Source organism: Saccostrea cucullata, unplaced genomic scaffold, assembly GCF_032062105.1.
Source record: "Saccostrea cucullata isolate Sc308-1 unplaced genomic scaffold, CSIRO_AGI_Scuc_v1 ctg164, whole genome shotgun sequence".
In the NCBI taxonomy this organism is placed as follows: Eukaryota; Metazoa; Mollusca; class Bivalvia; order Ostreida; family Ostreidae; genus Saccostrea; species Saccostrea cuccullata.
Genome location: NW_026937694.1, coordinates 205,024 through 225,809, shown reverse-complemented (window position 1 = coordinate 225,809; position 20,786 = coordinate 205,024). Strand labels below are relative to the sequence as shown.

The window sequence follows — 20,786 nt, the reverse complement described above, 5'->3', positions numbered from 1 at the left end:
ACAATAAACAGCACGGACATAGAAAGCACTTATTCATGATTACGCTAACGACGTATTAGCCAGTGCACTATTTTTTTTTATTCCACAAAATGGCATAAAGAAAATAAACATAATTATTTTAAAACTTAAAACGTCTTTGTTAAACGTTACTATTATTTTAAAAGTAATTGTAAATTTCTTTGTGTTTCAGATTACAACATTTACTCTAGATCTTTGGAACCTTTTGAGTTATGGCCTTATAAAGTGAACTCCAATGACCGGTTAATAAATATGGTACTGATATATACTGGTATATGATATTAGTAAATGATGCAATGTGAGATGACTTTTTAACGTACATATGCACAAAATATGCAACCAAAGATTTAAGATATGTATATAAGATAATTTTAAATGGAATCTGAAATATAAAATAACTCCTCTTCCGCAGATAAAGCAAGTAAAACAAAGTCCTTTTTTTAAAAAGAATTCAAATTTATAAATTGATAAAAATACACTAATTATATTATTATAGTTATATACATTATTATAGTAAACTGGTTAAGTGTCTGTTGTTTTAAAGTTTCACAAATATTTGATATAATTTGCTGATGTTAGTTCAATGCATCTTAAGATATAATTTTTAACTCATTTCTTTAAATGATGTCTTCATCAAAATTGAATCTTTATTAAACCTACAATATTAAGATATTTAGATTCATATTTTCCATTTCCCTCATTATGGATTGAAGGATCCTTTGGAACTTGCAATTGAACAAGAACTAATGATGCCTTTTGACTGCTGGATACCTTGTTTTTATTTTGGAAGTCCATTAAATGACCAATGGAAAGACAGCATATCAGAAATTCCGAAATTTTTCGTGGAACAATATAAACCAAAAGACATAAAAGTTTTGATTTTTAAAAATTTAATACAGCTGGAAGTTCATATAACGTTTAGTGAAAATGGGACACATGGCACTTTTCCTTTGTTTATGATTTCTGACACAGTCTTTGATTTGAATGAACATATACTATTTTGCAACACAGATCTACATATTTCGGATTTTAAATACTCTGAAAGCCGTATTGGACACTTTTATTCAAATCCAACACCTGAAAGTGAATCTGTCAAGAACAATAAAAATTTGCTATCCTGCTTTGGCCTTCAACCTCACCATCTTATAAATGATACCGGCCCTTCCTTGAAAAATGGTAACGTAAATTTATGCATATTAAAATTTATTTGGCATTTATTTTTATTATAATTTAAAAAAAATATTTAATGGCTTGTATATTTCGAATCTTCGGAACTTTTTATTATTTGAATTTTTTTCTTCATTACGGGATATCATGTTTTTTATTATCAAAAAAAGTTGGAAGTAATTTTTTTTCAGTTCTCCTGAAACTATTTATTCAATTAATTGTACAATTCAATGATAATATCAAAAACAATATTTCATACCGCCCCATGTTCTTATTTTATACGTGTCAAAGAAAAATAATAGTCAGGAATTTTACCTAGTATGTGCATTTCTTCTTTTTTTTAGTTTACATTCTAGTTTTTTTTTTGTCTTTATGTCAAGCTACATGTCATCTTTGATTGTATGAAACCGTGCCTTTCATATTCAATATTAACTGTATTTATTTATTCCTTGAGAAGAAACTTTTCGTTAAAAAGGAACATGTTTGATCTCTGTACTTACCTTTGAGGTTACCTATTTTTGCACAGATAACCAAAATATATGAGCAGTTAATGCAAGGATTTTCTCATTCCAAATTGTATTATTAATGAAAAGACATAATTTTAGAGTACTAGGGGTGATCGAAAAGTTTGCCAACTGTCTTTATTTCTAGAAAACCACAATTCAGATTAGAATGAAATTAGTACACATATAGACATACACAGGTTCTATAAATAGCATATGCTGAATTAAGTTTCTCGCCTTGTTTGTGATGTCACAATTTGAAAATGACGTCACTATTTAGGTCACTTGTGACGAAAAATGGTTGTCTCAGTCGAACTCGTTCAACAAACGAATGTACAATTTATAATATATCTTAGAAATTTTCTACAGTATCATATAAAAAATTTGTAGACAATTTATTGAGATTAATTAGTTCCGATAAATTCAATTAATGATTGGATTATTCGTTTTATTGAAGGAAGGCTGTTGGTTAAGATTGATACTTGTCATCTTACCCAGTGAAAGCAAATTTGAAAAGATATTTATTTTAAATTAAGCAATTTGCAATCAAAGATCTCCAATTAGCACTTTGAAAAATAGTTGAATATTTTAACAATGATATAACAGGTCAAGACCACTAGATTTTCTGACGTCAGAATAGATTTGCATGTAAAGTAGCTTTACCCATTGATGAATGAGTCGCAATGCATTGGGGCTACTACAAGTACTCAGCTGTGTTGAAAATAAAGGCCAACTTTGATTGTCCTTTGGAAACTTATTTTCAATTCTTTTTTGAGATTAATGGAAGAAATATATATAATGATGTATACTCTTTCTTTTCTATGCTCACATTTACAAAAACTGCTTTATGAAGCCTTATTTATCAACTTATAATACATCGGCCTAAACAAGTGTTCGAAGAGACGCACATGTACATGCTATCGTGTCGATAAAGTATCGAGTTTTTTTGTACGTGATACGCAGCATTGCTAAGGCTTGAATAAGGGGGCAGGGCCTAATTTATACGGGAAAAGTATACTATGACGTCAGACAAAAATATGACATTTATGTAGTTCTCATTATACCTGTAAATGAAATGATCTGCAACGCTCAACAGTATTAGCATAATAAACAACATTATAACTTATCAATGCATTTAAAAAAGTTGCTAGTTAAATCCCATGTAGCTTGTTGTAGACAAAGCACTCGTCGCGATGAACTTGTAAACATGACGTCATACTGGTAAAAATGACGTACTTCATGTGCTGTGAGAGGCAAATTGAGAAATTGTTTATCAACGAAAAATGTGTTTTATTATTAAACGGAATATTATTTACAGATTTTAAATAGTCGATTAATACCAAGGTATAGCCTTTGTTTAGTGCGATTGTTAATTAACTACAAAGAGAATGTATTTTATTAATTATGTCGTGTTTTATGTACAGGTTCCGTATATTTTACATCGAGATGCCTCATAAAATCGTACTTTCGCAAGGGCATACACTGCATAGATTTGAACCATTTTTTAAATATAGATAAAGCATATATTCCTTAACTTAAAAAGTGCTGCTGCTTTCTTTAAATCGATGCCGTGATTTTATAAGTGCACAAAATATTTGGTAAAATTCTAACATATTTCGACATTGGCCTTTTTACTTAAACATTTAAGTATTAAAACGCGAATTCTATTCAAAGCAGCACTTTTCAGAAACTACAAAGTACACAGAAACAATTAATAGCTTGAATTTTTAAATTCAATTAGGGTATGCCCTTGTGATATTGAAATTTGTTATTGACCTTTATTCCGTGTACCTGCTATGCGTTCATCACGTGACTGCCCATCGATGGGACCAAACTCTACACAGTACAGAGTATGTAATACCATGCTATTTTTATAAGTATTTAAGTTCCTTGATAATAGAATTGCTGAATAAAAATAAATTCAATTTTAAAAATTTCCCGTTTTTTGCACTTTTATTTTCCGTTGATTTCTCATAGTAAGCCTTAACAGTATTGCGTATACGTGTACATAGTTTTAGACAGCAGTACAAGGTGCGCTATTATTACTTAACCCCTAAATATTATCAGAAAGTTTGTACTGTACATGCAAACATCAAATCGTTTGCACATTATTCGAATTTTCGAAGTAACTATTTATCATATAAAACAACTCCAATATTAAATGTGAGCATGGAGCAATGTCTTGGGTATGTAATCTTTCAATTTTGGACTTAAAAAGTGACAAAGAAGGTCTACGGTTTTTCCGGTTACGAAGTGAATATTATGCAGAAACCGACGAAAACCACGTGTAGCCATAAACACGTAGTAGAGTGTCATGCTTTCGAACTCATTTACTTGATTGGCGAACAGGTGTGACGAAGATATCGTCACGTGTTGAAAATTGTCTTCCATATAAGGTAGTGGTCTTGACCTGTATAAGTATTAAATACCTTAGATATTGTTTACTTTAGATTTTAAACATATTCGATATGATAAAAAGGATGCACTCATTCTCTATTCACCTTGTTTTTTGTTTTAATGGTTGCCATGCTTATTTTTGGAAAGGATATTATTTTCCATCCATTCTGTTGCCGAGATATGACTATTTCTGACAAATGAACTGTGCTTGTCATAAAAATTAACTCACATGGAAAGAAATATAAAGCTCAGAAAAATCTATCAACTTTTGTGACAGAACGCTATGGAGTGGGTCACGTGATTTGCGCATGCGCAGAACGGTGATTGATTTGCATAAAAATTTGGGAGGGTGAATCTAAAATATAATCAACATTTAAACCAAATATTTTTTCTTGTATGAAAGTTATTCAATTAGTTTGCGAACTTTCGTATATACGAGGGTTGTCAAAAAAGTTCGTGGTCAATGACGTTTTTGTTAAAATAAATGGTTCTATTTGCATTTATTGTATATCAAAATATTTCTCGTGAAAAAATAAGTCAGAATGATTTAACTTTTATTGATGAAACTTATTTTTTTTAATCGGGGTCTTTAAAGATCGCAGATTGTGCGCGCGAACCAGTCTGACGTTACGCTAATTTCATTCTAGCGTCAAACATTTGGATCTTGACTTAACACACACACAAGATTTCTTTTTTAAGGCGCAACGCACTTCGAATTGCTAGAAATAATCTTTAAGTATAGATTATAATTTATTTGATTTTTAAAATTCAAAAAATACAAACAAATTTACGAGCGTCATCTAAATTAACAGTTTGTATATCCAAAGTGAACAGCCAAGTCCGACGCTGCGCTAGAATTATAACAACGTCATGAATAGAGGAAATCTCCCTTTACGGTTCATGCAGTTGAATACATGTGTTTTTAATTTCTTGTAGTGTCTTTGAATTTATACACACTGTTGAAAAATCGTATATTCTAATCCCAAATCGATACATTCAATATATTTCAATAATTTTGAGTTGTTTTAACAAACATCTTGTCTCTTACATCGTTTCAACCGTTATAAAACTTACTTTTTTGACTGGACGCTGCCCCGTGCCGACGGACGACGTCACTTTTTCTGTTGAGTTTTGACACGTACTTGCTAAGGTTTTCTTTGTGTATTTTCGTTGTCTATATAGTAAGCGATATTTAAGATATCATAAAATGATAATAACATCTTTATTTGTGTTACATAAAAGTTTTATTAATTTTTTACTTGTGTTATATAGAAAATGGTCATTTTAATCCGAACTCTTAATATCGGAGTTTACATCATTTTAACCATTGGTATTGTCCACGAACTTTTTGGACAACCCTCGTACGATGGTTGTTCGGAAAAAAATCGTGGATAAAGCCAACAAATGTTTATCTATCATATTTACGTGCATCTTTATTTTTAAAATCAGATATAGACAAAATTTTATTTTCCTACGGCACATGAAGTTTGTACACGTGACGGTGCACTGGAGAGCAGTTCAGTTTGATTTTGATGTAGTAATGATGCTTTAAGAGATTTAAATGAGTTTAGAAGCGACATTTTCATCAGGTTTTTAGTATACAAGTGAAATGGAAAATTTCTTAGTGAAATCTTTTTTGTAGAGAACTTAACATACTGACACACAGATATGATAATAGGGAAATCGCTTTCAATGTAGACCAGTGATACAAAATAGCCTATTATGATAGTGAAAATGCTGTCCATAACAAACTAATAAATCTTCAAAAAGGACTATGTTTGTGCCAAATTGACCGGTCCTCGACTGTTTATGGACGAATGACGGGTTTTAAGGAGGCTGGAGGGTCAACAAATTAATCCCAAGTTAACCACAAGATTTAACTTATTTTTTTAGATACGGTATCTTTAGCTGTGAACTATCATTTGACAAAGAAAAAATTCAAAAATTTAGGTTTTAAAATTTGATCAATTTCTATATCTTTATATGGAGCTCTCCTTTTAAAGGAGATTGAAATTGTCTAAAAATGGCTGCCACCCCCGAGCCTCGTTAAGTAGGATTTTTTCAGCAAAAGAAAACATGAGACTGCCTTTGACAATACCCTAAAATCTTGAAAATAAGCCGCGGCTTATTTTAAGTTTTGGTAAGAAAATGGGGGCTTATTTTCAAGACCGGCTTATTTTCAAATTGCGGCTTATTATCAATGCAAAAAACTGATAAGAGAAGAGAGCACTCTTGTATTCATTGGCGTTTCCCGGTGTACGTTCTTTAGGTATAAGGTGTACATGGTGTAATCAATTGTCTACTTTATGTTTTGAGAATGCCGATCCCGAAAAGTTAATTTCATTGTATACAGCATATGAATTTACATGAATTTACATAAACTTTTTTTAAAAAAGTAAAAATAATATATAAGATATCCGCTTGCAATTGAATCACTTGATAAATTAATCAAACACATATTTACACATATTTAAACAACTCAATTATACGGTACATTGAAATATAATTACTACCAAGCCCTGCCGATCAGCAAGTTTCTTGCCTCGGGCAGTATTACCGGACAGTTAAATGCTTTACAAACAAAAACTTCCTTTTATCCATTTACTCATTTAATTATAACAACTTTTAACACATCGTTAGCTTGTACGGGTCTAGATGGGTAATTATTGTTCTGACAATTTCGTGAAAAAAATTCACCATTTTAGCTGGTTCCGCAAAGAAGTTTTTTTTAGCCAGCATAACATGATTACTGGTAAAAAAAAAATTAACTTTATAAACAACCCTTTATTAGTAATTTTACATACGTTCATTAGTAGCTACAGACTTAGTTCATTCTATGACGTATGCAGAAATTGGTAAAGGTTAAATGGATTAAAGAAAGATAACTTTTTATTTTGCACAGTAAAAAAACGTCTTCACTCGTCAAATTTTTAAGACGAGGAAATCGTCAAACGTTTAACATAGCATTGTCATGACCGGCTTATTTTCAAAACTGGCTTATTTTCGAGTAATTTTTAATGCAAGAAAAAGGTGGCTTATTTTCAAAACCGGCTTATTATTAAATCCGTCTTATTTTCAAGATTTTAGGGTATGACCTTATCATCCGAGCACCGTAAGGCGATACAACACATAACATAAAATCATATAATTTGTTTTTTCATGCATAATTGTTTTTGAATTTGCTATTTTGTATATTGATGAAAATTTTACTAATGAGTAGTGACAATTATTTTTCTCTCAAGACAATTTATGTCCACGATTATTTCACCGAACAACCTTGGTATATAATTATATGTTTGGATTTTTGAGTATGCTCTCCAGTTAGACCCACTATGAAAAAAGTAACCCTTCATAATTGTAAATAATGTTTTTTTATATCACACATGTACTAGTTTTCCTTTTGGCAAGATCATATATTGGATATTAACAATTATATGGCCCTTTCATCAGTATGAGTTTGACATAAAAAAGAAATAAACATTAACCTCGTCTATAGTTTTTGAACGGTTGGTACATGTAGAAAGTTGCACGATAATTCTCATGTGTATTCCTTGTGTCAAGGTACTCCCTTAGTCATTATTTTTTTTGACCATTTGTTCGTGACGTTTGACATACTTATTAAGAAACTTCAACTTCATTTTGACACATATTCCCTGATACAAGGGCTTTCTTCGGGTAACTAATTTTTTTCTCTTGAACATGATGTTTGACTTGCTTATGAACTTAAACCTATGAGTTGTCATACAAAGACTTCAGTTCTTTTTATATAACACACGTTGTTCTATACATATACCACACAGCTCAACGGGTTATCGGCTATTCGACTGTTGTGGAGCTTTTGGTGGATAACAATTTTTGACAAGTTTGTAAATTGTTTCAAATAAACCGTGAATAAGAAAAAGGGAATGTTAATTTTGCTTTTTAAAAACAAAAATGGAAACAGATTTGAAATAAAAGCCTGGTATAGTATCATAGTATTCGTTAATTTTGTGAAAACTTATATACCAGTTTTGTGATATTTTGCATTTTATTAATTGACATTAATCCATACAAACATTTCCTTTTGGATTCTTATAATTTTCTCATGCAACTTAGCTGAAAATTTTCAAATAACTGTACATTTTGTGATAAAAAGCATGTTATAAAGAATATCGTTAAAGTTATATAGCACAAATATATTGGACAAATATCAATAATTTTACAGCCATTTTACTAAATGGTCATTATTCCCCAGATTTATACGCACATACAAATGCTTCTGTAAAAACAAAATTAGCAACTGGATGTAGAAATTAAGAATAACGTTTTAGCTGAACTGGTCTCAAGGCTTTAGCGAGAGATATTGTTCGTTAGCTGTCTTTGAAATTGTTGATTTTAACTTTTCACCCCCCCCCCATTTCTGTTCCAATTTAACTTAAAGATTGATACATTAAATAATTATTCCAGTTATACCTCTTCTGTTTAAAAAGAGAAAAATCAGCAATAAAAGATGTTTAAATCAAGGCCGATAGAAGTTCTGGTCGGGGTTCACAATATATAATTACAGTTTTGAAGTATAAATACCCAGTAAAAGTGCATTTTCCCCCCTGAGAAACAACAGTTTATGACTGAAGATATACTTGCATGTTAGCATTATTAGTCATTCTTAGTCAATGGATATTATTTTTTCAAATCGATCATTGGTCCGTAAAAGAGCCCCTAAAATTAAATGTTTTTCATATTGAAATATATTAAACATCAAATATAATATCTAGAATAATTATTCATGTTTATTGTTCAAATGTTTTCAACATATGTGAAATCAAACTTGAGTAGCAAAGGAATTGCTTATACTAGGGCTTAGATGGCATTAAAATAAGAGATTATATAAAATGCATGTACTATTGCACAGAAATAAATCTTTCAAGGAAAGAACACGTATTGATACAGTAACTGAAGCATCTGAAAGATGTGTTGATTCGAACGCCCTTTTAGGTCAGGATTGGTCCATTGTATTTGGCAAAACATTCCATGCGATTTGAGAGAAAAATGAAATTTTGTTTTGAAAAGCAGTGTGGTCAAGTTGACTTTATTACTTAGGGCTCACTGTCGTCTCTGTCTTGCGTATATCACTTAGTTGAGCCTTTTTTGGCATCAATTGTCGACAGATGTTTACAGTTACCCATTGAGACAATGTACACACAACAAAACTGACCGATCGACAGGGTATGCTTGCTTTTCATTGGCACTTTATCTATTCTTTGATGTTTAGGAAGATCTGTGTTTGCTGACGTCTTCGGAGTTGTTATGCTGCATTAAACATTTGAGCTTTTCACGGATAACTGCTCAACTCTTCAAATGTCATACTTCATCAACATTCTAACAACTGCTTTTGAATGATAATAACAGACACTGAAAATTAAACTCTTCAAACACTCTTCCAAAGAAATATAGATCTGACCCTATTCCCCTTTTTAGTATTATTAGACTGTTGTGTGCCTTGGTCTGTTTTGAAAGTCTACATTTTAAAATTAACAGATCATATCCCCACCTCTTACAGAGCTTGTGATATGATGTTGGACACCTGCTCACCTTAGCGACATATTAAAACATCCTAGAGTAAATCATAAAAAAGCATACGAAGAGAGTGTTCTCTGTTTTCCCTTTAATAAAATACAAACACCTGAGAATGTAAATATCAGGGATCGTTTTATGAACAATCAACTCTTGTAGAAGACTCTGATATTAAAGCGAAGATACCTGTAGCTGGACAGATATTAAAATATGAATTTCATGATGGCCTAACTTTTGTAAACCATTATAAATTCCATCTGCACAGATCTTGCATGTTTGATCTTTTTTTTATCAATGGCTGAAAACTTCTTTGGAATTTTAGCAAATATTTCATATTTTCTAAACTTGCATTAAACTCTTTAGAAAACTCGGGAAAAATTGTAGAATCTACATGTAGTTAACAAACGTCTCTTTAGATTTGGCTCGCATTTTTATTCATATCAAAACCCTAAAATATACAAAACTAGCAATTTAAGAAACAGGAAAAATGTTTTAAAGCCATTCAGATGTGACGTAACTTTCAAAATTTCAAAGAAGGATGAGACTGTTGTATTAAAATCAAATGATGTCGATAATTCAGTAAGCCTTTCATAAAATCCATTTACCATTTAATTAAATATATCAGGGATCATGTATATAATTGATAAAACCTACTGTTTAAAGCATTTTTTGTCCCCCTCTTAAAAAGTGGGGGATATTAATTTTGGTTTGTCCGTCCGTCTGTAACGCTTTCGTTTCCACACGATATCTCGAGAAACCTTTTAGCTTTTGCAATGAAATTTAGTATAGCAACTTCTTATGGAATAATTAAGAACTATATTGATTTTGAGGTCAAGAGGTCAAAGGTCAAGGTCATAAATAAGCAAATTCTGTCTGTTATAACACTTTTGTTTCCACACGATATCTCTAGAACCATTTGAGCTATTGCAATGGAATTTTACATAACAAGTCCCAGAGGCTAAATGAAGATCCCTATTGATTTTGAGGTCAAAAAGTTAACGCTCAAGGTAGTAAATTTATACATTCTGTCTGTGTGTAACACTATCATTTCCAGGCGATATTTTAAAAAGATTTTGAGCTTATGCAATGTAATTTTATACCAAAACTCCTGAGGACCTCTCTCACCCCTCTCAAAGTGCCCCGCCCCGTTTCCTTTATTAGTATTTAAAGTATTACATGTCGCTTTTTTTAGCACAGGGGCATGAGGAGAGTTATTGCATATAAAACAGGTTCTTGGCGGACTTTATGTTCTTATTACATCTATTAGAACTGTTTAATAAAGGTTAAATAAATCAAACACCATGGATTGTGTAAAATTTTGACAATACCAAACATTAATTTAATTATGGATGTATGATGTACTCCATGTAAAGAGACTCCATGGTCTAGAGATATTTTTCTCGACTCCAGTGTAAGAGGTCCGGAGTTCAAGCCCCGGCCAGACCACTTATTTTAGAAATACTTTTTATTTTACTAAATAATAGTATTCAGCACGCGAAATGAAAAAAAAAATTACGAGGTCTGGCTTGTACAAACTCATAAAATCATCATTACAGTGTGATAAATATTCCATAGAAAAAAATATTCTTTACACACATAAAAAAAAAATAAGCAAATTAATCTTTATATCCATAATGGTATATTTTATTTGCTTCAGTAAACATGCATGTACACATTTAATAATTCTACAAATTCAGTGAGGGGGATCCGACTCTCCCCCCCCTCCCCAAAATGCGCATGTTTTATACTTTTTCCTTAAGCGGGGTACACAAATTCTCTGAGTTAGCTTGTTCTTAATATTATGAAAGTTAAAAAAATGACAAAATATAGTTTTTAGCATATGTCTGATTTGCTTCTTAGTGCGAAAAAGTGGCACCTCAGTAGAGTATATTTACAAATTTCATGTTGACAGAGTCCATTCTTGCTACTGATTAAGTTTTAACTGACGTTTGTTGAATCAATATGGGGAGGGCATGTATTAACAGATTATAACTGTGCAGAAAAAAAGAATGATGCATATTTGTGGCATATATGAAGTTCACATGTCAAATGGTCCTTTCAAATGCAATGCGAAAATTATCAAGTCAGTGAAAAATTTCAAAATTAAAAACCTACATTAGTATATGTATTCTTTTGAAAAGTGGTCTTTTGTACTTATACCCAGGCTCATTAGCTTCTCGGATACAAAATAAGCTACGCAGAAACCTTTATTTTCACTCAAAATGACCAGCATTTCAATCATTCGGGTTCTTTAAATTAAGATGTTATGTATATTTTCATATGGAAGAAAAATCCTATACATTCCTGCTAGAAATGAAATGCTATAAATCTAAAGTACACTCTTGTGATTTTGTCAAACTTGAAAATTAATCTTTACAGGTAAGCACTACTTTGAAATTTTTGAAAATAATTCATTATGGAACGAACTTTTTTAACACCCCTTATTTAAGAAAAAAACTTTTAACTCCGTGTTTTAATGAACAATTGAGGCATGGAAAATCATAAAATATGCTTCAATCCTAGACCCATATATCTCCAAGGGATATTGTTCGATAGAAAACTCAAATCAATCTAAGCTCGAACTACTTGTTTGTCTTGTAGATTTATTGAAATTCTTTATTGATAGGAATCGCTTGTGCAAACGAAACCGAAATTGTCGATTTAGTTAGATGTGAACCAAGTGTATGCATTGGCCTTCAAAAAATCAATCAAGAAAAGGACGACAGAAAAATATCTGGTAAGCGTTAACTTTTATACATGTTGTATTTATTAACCGATTCTTTGGGGGGAAAATAATTACACTTTAGAGAAAAAAATTGTGGGTATTAATATTATGAATGTTTTTCTAATTACTAGAGCTTAACATCATTAATTTTCTGATTACCTCTTGTTCAACTGTAATCTGACTTTCCATTTGTCTACCTGCCCGTTCGTCTATAAACATGATATTTTGGACTTCTTCTGAAGAATCACCAGATCAATTATAACCAACACTGGCACAAAATATAATTTTCTCGGAAGCAGTCAATTTCACTAGCCCAGGGTTTCATATATGCTACTCTCCTTGTAAACCCTTTCAATTGGTATATGGTGCCATCAAAAAGGAATTGTTTTTGTCACATGTTTTCGAATTTGATTGCATCATGTACAGACATAAATAAGCATATTTTAAAAAAAATCGAATTTTTAAAGAATAATAATTAAGAAAAGTATTAATTTTGTTTATTTGTTACTTTTTAAAAGTACAACTCAACTGCTTCAATATAGATTCAACTCGTATTCACATATTGCGAATGTACTGGATGACACCTTACACATTGTTGTTCACTTGCATTTTTTACATTCCCAAGATTAAAGAGACAAGATATATCCAAAATATTTATTTTAAAAAAAAACAATAGCCGATAGTACGAATAATGTTGATCGACTCCAATCACAACTTGAGAAAAAGTCCAATTTTATTTTTGACACCTTATGCCACAGGTTACATGTAGTGGTAAAGTATCAAACACCCTTGGCTAGAGAAGATTTGGTACAGGATATTCTACAAATCTAGTATTAAAATACAAATTTTCGAGGTTTTAAGAATACATCTAGTTTGAGGGATTTGATTTCGTGGTTGGACAATGTTTAGTAGCAATGCATATGAATTTTTCTATTTCCTGGTGGTCATAAATTCATGGGTCTTTCCATACTTCCAAAACAATAAATAAAATCCCCTACGAAAATTAGTGATTTTAAAGTAAAGAACAAAATTAGATTCCAAAAGAAGATAACCAAAATATTTAATAAAAGTATGGAACCCCTGAATATCTTCTTCTTAAGAGTCAGAGGGCCAATGAATATGAAACTTGTGTGGAAGCCTTCTTAGGAGTCGTACATTTTATTTTTTACGAATCATGACAATCCTAGGACGAAGCATCAATATTTGTTAAAATTTTTCATTTAAGATTTATTAGAAAAACCTTCTTGACAAGAACAACTGGTTAGTAAAACTAATGTCGGAGCTTCCTGTTAAAAGATTTTTTTCTGAATTCTTAAATTCGTAAATCCCAGGTCTAGGATGAGACTAAATAGAGGATGAAACTTAGATTTGTTTGTTCTAAAGAAAAACAAATTAAGGAAAAACAAAAACAGAGACGATAACTTAATGCTATAAGAATTCTTATTTGGTTGTGTGGAGCAATTTTGTTTTTCCAGATCGTACCCCTAAGAGGTAGACCGAATGATAATATAATTATGTCATATTTTACATTGAAATGAATAAGCACACCAAACTGACTCAAATGAGCTTACGAGGTTCATGTTTAAAATTGCAAATGTTTATATTCGCAGACAGTTCATAACATTTTTATTTATATGGAAAACCTTGGCATTTTTAGGAAAAATTTCTGACGAATTCCCAATAACAAAAATGTTAATTATTCTTTCCTGATTGGGTGTCCAAAGTTAGATAATTTTTGCTCTGCCTGTCCGCCCGTCTGTTGCTTTGTCTGTTTAAGCGAAAAACTTTAACATTGATCATAACTTTGTAGTTGACAGGGTCATTTCTTTCACATTTTAAAATTTAATTCCTAGTGAAAAGATTTTTTTCAATAACACCAAATTTAACCTCTTGACCTTGAAGATTGAACAATTTCATAGTTTAAGTTTGGCTAAAACTTTTATACAGTTTCAGGGCTTTCATACTTTAACGTTTGCAATAAGTGTTTTAAAGTTTTTTTTTATTTTGTGCCTATCATTTTTCGAGTGTATTATTGCCTCTGACCATTTTCTCAAAATTTTACAAATTGTTTCAATCAGATTTTAGATTTAAGATTAAGTGCCTAGCTTTGATCCTTCAAATTATTTTGCTCTTTTCTTTGGCATCCGTTTTATCTGAGCTCTTCAAAAATTTACTCTTCTGAACATTTTGGGGTTTTAGACGATTGGTATTTCTGTCACTATCGTACAAAACGACAGGTGAGTACCGCCATCTCAGCCAGGAATCCCAGACTTGATTGAGGCGCCATCTATCGCCGCTGCTCAGCCCTCTGCAATGTGAAATGATCACAATAAACTTATAAGACGCATTTAAAATTTGTCTGTGTCTATTACAAATGTTATAGGGGTTTCTTTAATCCGAGTAAATATATATTATTATACAGTAACTTTATCCGAAGGGTCGTATCGCGTCGAGTTGACAGGCGCGGATCATCATGATCAGATCAAACGAGACGCGAATTTATTATATACCCGTCAATAACTGGTTAAATATATTAAAACTAGAGGTACTGTGAGCAATGAGCTCACTAAATGATACCCCCGCCTCCCATAATGTCGATGTGTTGCTTTATATTGTTTTACGGTAATGTGTAAATAGGAATAACTCGTCCTATGAAATGTTATCCAGAAGCTTCTATTATGTGACGTCATAGGTAAACAAAAAATGGCAATGTCTATGTTTTGCTCTGGGAAATCTAAAATACGTGTCGAATAAAAAAGTAAAATAGGAGGTGCACAATGGCAATATGTAATAAAGATTCTGTGAAAGTTTCATTAAATTTCACTCAGTAGTATAAGAGGAGTTGCGGATAAGAGAAAAAGCGTAACAGACGGACGGACGGACGTACAGACGGACGGACGGACAGACAGACGGACGGACGGAAATCCCGATCACTATATACCCTCCCGCTTTTCAAGCGGGGGTATAATAAACCTTTAGAGATCAATTGTATAATGTTAACCCATTAAAACAAAGGATAATAACAAAGGACTTACGCGCAAGAGAAATAACGTCATATTTATGTGCACTACGTCATCAGTTTCAAAGAGTGGTGATATGGATTCAGAAAACCACAGTGTGGTGATCCAGAAAGTCGGATCACGACGTCAAGTGATTGCGTTAAATCTACAGTAAAATTATGTGGTATGCGTTAAGTAATAATAAATATATATTATTATAACAGTAACTTGATCCGAAGGGTCGTATCACGTCGAGTTGACATGCGCGGATCATAAGATCTAACGAGACGCGAAGCGTCGAGTTTAATCTGATGATCCGCGCCTGTCAACGACACGTGATACGGCTCATCGGATCAAGTTACTGTTATAATGATAAATTTATTATATACCCCCTTATAACTAGCTAAATATAGCAGAATAAAACTTAAGAGATCAATTGTTTAATATTTATCCATAACACAAAGCATAATAACAAGGGAATTTTTAACGCGCCACAAAAATAACGTCATGTTTTTGCGTACTACGTCATCAGTTTCAGAGAGTGGTCATATGGATTCTGAGAACCACAGTGAGGTGATCCGGAAAATCGGATCAAACTTTAAAAAATTAACAGTAACAAAAACAAGGAAATTGATGGGTATATAATAATATAAGGTATACAGTGGACCCTCATTTATCCGGACGCTTTGGTTCCCAGTCAATTTGTCCGGATATGTGAAGCATCCGGATATCTGAATCTCCAGTTAAACAAGACAGAATAGCATTTGAAAATTTCGTTCCGATGAAAAATCGTCCGGATACTGAAGCATCCGGATATCTGGCGTCCGGATATCTGAAGGTCCACTGTACTATGAGATAGTAGCTTCGCAAGTTAATTAAAATACCTTCAGATGTAGCGCAAGCTGTGAGTGAAATCTAAATACTATGCATATAGTACACCGTACGAGTATATAGATGTAGGTCCATCTGAAAATGTTTACACTTGTCAAACTGAAAAAAGGACACAGTTGTTTCTTGTGGGAAGTATTTTGACCCTGTTAGAATGACTAAATGAAAAGCAAATGCAGAGAATGTTTAAGTGGTTATACATGTAAGTATTCAAAACGGAATTAATAATGTGGAAATTTTCAAAAGTTATTATATAGCTAGTGTCAATACTTTTAGATTTGTTTTTTAACATTCCTTACGGATTTTGCTTTCACTTTTTGTGCATGTACGCATGAGGAAATTTGAGTTAATGGTATATCCGCCGATATCCCTTCATTCTGAAATCCATTTCATTTCGTTGTAGGAGACACTTAATTGTTTAATCATATTGAAAAAGGGAAAGATTGTGATACAAGTATTATGTGTTACGTTCATTTCGATACTTTATGAACGTAAGTATCATTACTGGTTAGGAAAAAAAAAATTTGACTAACTTTTATCTGTATTTATTATCATTGTAGATCTTCAAAAATGTGATACAAGATTATGTATGGAATCAAGATTGCATCAACAATGGCACACTTTCAATCTAAATCTTTTGATGGAATTAACCACGAAATTCCTCCTCATGTACTTCTTTATTTCAATCATAGGATCAAAAGTGAGCAATTACGTTACAGTCATAAGATTTTTGACAATCAAGCATTCAAGTAAATTTGTATGACCCCCCACCCCCCCTAAAAAAACCAAAAAACATTTTGACTGATATATTGTAAATATATTGTTTTTTTTTCCAATGCCAGACATACATTTGAAAGCTTCATATAAATTTTTGTTAATATATAATATATAGAGAATAATACATATCTTTTTCCATATCAAATCCTGTATCAGCCAGAGGTCCGAAGGCCCGAGGGCTGATATTGATCGAGGGCTGATACAGGATGTGTTGTGAAAAAGTTTATGTTTTATTATATTTATTACATACTTAGTAACAAAATACAAAACACATTGAGTTGAGAAGAAAGTTAGTAAATAATCATGCACAGATTTCTACAACATACACAGTCTGTTTTCTCATACGGTTATGGTTTGTTTCTACATGTACTATATTTCAAATGTCCCAGACTCTTAATTTGAAAATAATCAATTTATTATCAATTAGATTATCCTTCATTCAAAAAAAGTTAAAGTTTGGAGAATTATGTTACCCCCAAAATATGTGTATGATCAAAAGTACAGTGTTTTTTTAAGGTTTTATTTATTAAGGATGTGACATTGATCCGTATCAGCCCTCCAAATCCATATCAGTCCCGCAAATCTATATCAGCTTTGCAGGGCTGATGACGTCAGCCATAACGCATATGCAAAAAACCTCTATTCATTACTAAGTACACAGTAATAAATGGAATTAAATTTTCGTCGCAGTCAAATTGATCTTTCATTCTAGTGGTCGGTGCAACGCTGCAGTTGTTAAATTGTACTTGCTAGAGATTTTTTTAATTTAAAAACCTTGTTTGAAGCAAAAATTCGACATTAAATCTAGCGACGTCCAGTAAAAATTGCTTAAAGTAAATGTACTTATCTATATATTGTCTTTTCTGATGTCACCCAAATGAGTTTTTACATATTTGAACCAGAGACTACAGATATTTTTTCAACAGGATATTAATATATTAGTATTTTTTCATATGTCAGGTTACACGAGCTTGTTAATAAAGATACCTTGAAAATGCCTTCTTAAAATAAAAATAAACTGCTGTTGGTCGACCTCCTCTTTTTGATTTTCTTAAGATATGAGATCCATACTAGAATACAGATGAGATTTTTTTTAAATAGCACAGGCAATAAATACTAGCAAAACACATTTATTTAAGCAGTACAAATCAGCAAAACGATTGTGGATAATATACATAGTTTATATTTATTAACAAAAATATGCCTGAAGATGCTAGAAATAATAAGTTTGATTAAATACGTATACATGTAAATATATATATATTTTAAAATTGTTATATTATTACTCTTCTCTTTAAATATACCCGCCGTTTTGCTTACAGGATTATAACAATGTTTTTATTCCCTAAAAATAAAGTTCTTTTATTTTTAGTGTTTTCCAATACAACTTATCAGTGCTCAGCACTGTGAAATATCGAACATTTCTATGAAAATCGTGGAATCATGCCCTTTTAATCTAGAATCATGGAAACAGCGATCAAAACTAAAGAACTGCAGCTCTCTATATAAACACAGCACTTGTTCCTGGCCTGAGAATTACGTGTATCATTGTGTCATTGACCATTTTATGAGTGTAAAAATGGAAATGTGCGCGGTGGAAGCTTACATCAATCTAGGTAATGAATATCTTTTTTCCCAAATAAACGTATTCACATGCCGCGTTATAAAAACAGTTTCCCTTAAAAAATTCATTCTTACATCTTTTTTCTGCAATCTTCAGCATTTGTTCAGAATATAGCAAGGTTTCACCCAAATCGCTGAAAACAATCATACACATTTCAATTTTCAGGATATTGTGCCGAATATAATACAAAAGGAGAGTTAATACAAGCCAATTATGAAGCCAAATGTCATCATTGCCCAGGAAGATACCTGTCATCAACAGCGTACAAATGTAGGTTCATTTTCTCCGTTGATTGATTACTTAGTATATTGTGACATTTCATGGCATTAATACATGCATATATTGTAATTTTATCATTAATTTTACTCTTCAAAGTTTTGGAATCATATATATATATATATATATATATATATATATATATATATATATATATATATATATATATATATATATATATATATATATATATATATATATATATATATATATATACATGTGTATGTGTTTTTCAGATTATATTGCAAGTTCTCTATCCATGGATTTTTTTTAATGCAATCTTATATGCATTCTCAGTTTTTAATAATTTATAATTTCATAGAAGATGATACAGGGTGTTATTGGAACATTATGGTTTGATGGTGTTGTGTATTTTACAGATCAAGAATGTTATAATATGACCCAAAAACCAGAAATTACAACATTGGAGCATTTGGGCACGTCTGAAGACAAGACTACAACTTTTACATCAATTAACAGAACAACTCAACAAAAGTAAGGCATAACATACAATAATCATGTGTAGAAAGCAAAGGATAAGGACGATTAAAAAACTAAAATAAAAAAACCCAGAAATATCAAGTGCATGTTATTCACAGTTTAAAAGAAGGAAATCAGTGTAAGAGTTAGGCATTCATGCTGTTTAGAAAAAAAGACTTTGGAAAATCGTTACGGTACAGATAAACAATAAATATCTTGAAGTACATGTAGTTAATTTATTTTTTTTGAAAATTGTTTGAAAAATATTTTTTAAGTGATTGTAATTTTAAAATTTTGACGATTGTCTAATTTCTTTCTTTCTACAACCCTCTTAATTAACAATTTCCCTTTCTATAACTTAAAATATTTTCAACCTTAACTAACGTCTTGTGTTTCAACTAATAAGAAGGTACGACTGTATGCTTTTGTTTTCTTAATTTTTGGTATTTTTTAACAATTTTGCTCTTAAAGATTACTTTGAATAACCTTCTACATGACCTTTAACTTGACAGTCAAATAAACTGATTTTATTTGTATGCTTATTGTCTAATGTCTCTCTAGAAAAAAAAAATCACTCATATTGAGACCCCACCACTTGCTGGTGGAAAGCTGCAACATTTGACCTATGTTCGTCCTTCATGGTCTTTGAGTATTGTGAGGTTATTTTTTGTGCCAGCACTCATTGCGATGCTGGCCATCAGTTAATACAGTCTCATCCGTATAGCCATAAGTCCAACAGAGGGTTTGGAACCTGCAACGTAAGGATCAACTCCTTATTCCGTGACCCTAGAGCGAACACTTATATGTCACTTAGATGACATCAAATGTATTGACAATAACATTTCTTGCATTTACATGCCGACTTCGTATATTTGTATTACTGTAAAATCACATATTTTCGTGGATTCAAAATTTCGTGGTTTTAGTAAAAACTCTGTTTGTGAGGATTTGAATTCGTGGATGAAGAATTGTTGAGTAATTGTGTATGCAACATTTTACATTTCGTGATGAAATTCTTCCGAGAAGTTTGTCCTTATATCAGTTACATACGAGATAACTTGCAGGAAAGTATTCAATCAAGGACTTTATTATATTTTCAGTGATAGAGAGAGGAATTCGTTCAATGGCATAGGAGTGACTTTGGGGACTATATTAGCAGTTTTATTTATCAGTGTTATTATAATAATCTTAAGGTGTTATCCAAAATATAAAGGTTAGTAAATTTAAGCATGTTTATATATAAAACTTGTGAAAAAAATCTGCCGAATTATTTTTGATTTGTAAGCTTTTCAACGATTTTTCCTTGACTTTAAAAATGGACTGTTCCTCTTCATCCAAAGGCAGAACTCTGTAGATAAAATAAAATTGACAAGGTTTAT

General features: G+C 31.5%; 1 protein-coding gene across 1 annotated transcript; it reads left to right on the top strand.

Annotated features, from left to right (window-relative positions):
• The first annotated feature begins 762 nt into the window (after positions 1 to 762).
• Positions 763 to 20,625, top strand: LOC134248672 (uncharacterized). Its single transcript, XM_062731067.1, has 6 exons — positions 763 to 1,194; positions 16,811 to 16,950; positions 18,400 to 18,643; positions 18,817 to 18,921; positions 19,308 to 19,422; positions 20,508 to 20,625. The coding sequence occupies exons 1-6, from the start codon at positions 765 to 767 to the stop codon at positions 20,623 to 20,625; spliced, it is 1,152 nt and encodes a 383-aa protein (XP_062587051.1). The 5' UTR covers positions 763 to 764.
• The last annotated feature ends 161 nt before the right edge of the window (positions 20,626 to 20,786 follow it).

Excerpts from the sequence above, each read along its gene's own strand:
- LOC134248672 (XM_062731067.1), top strand. The coding sequence starts at position 765 with ATGATGCCTTTTGACTGCTGGATACCTTGTTTTTATTTTGGAAGTCCA. Across the intron at positions 1,195-16,810 it reads CGGCCCTTCCTTGAAAAATG|ATCTTCAAAAATGTGATACA; the intron begins GTAACGTAAATT and ends TTATCATTGTAG. Across the intron at positions 18,644-18,816 it reads GGAAGCTTACATCAATCTAG|GATATTGTGCCGAATATAAT; the intron begins GTAATGAATATC and ends TTCAATTTTCAG.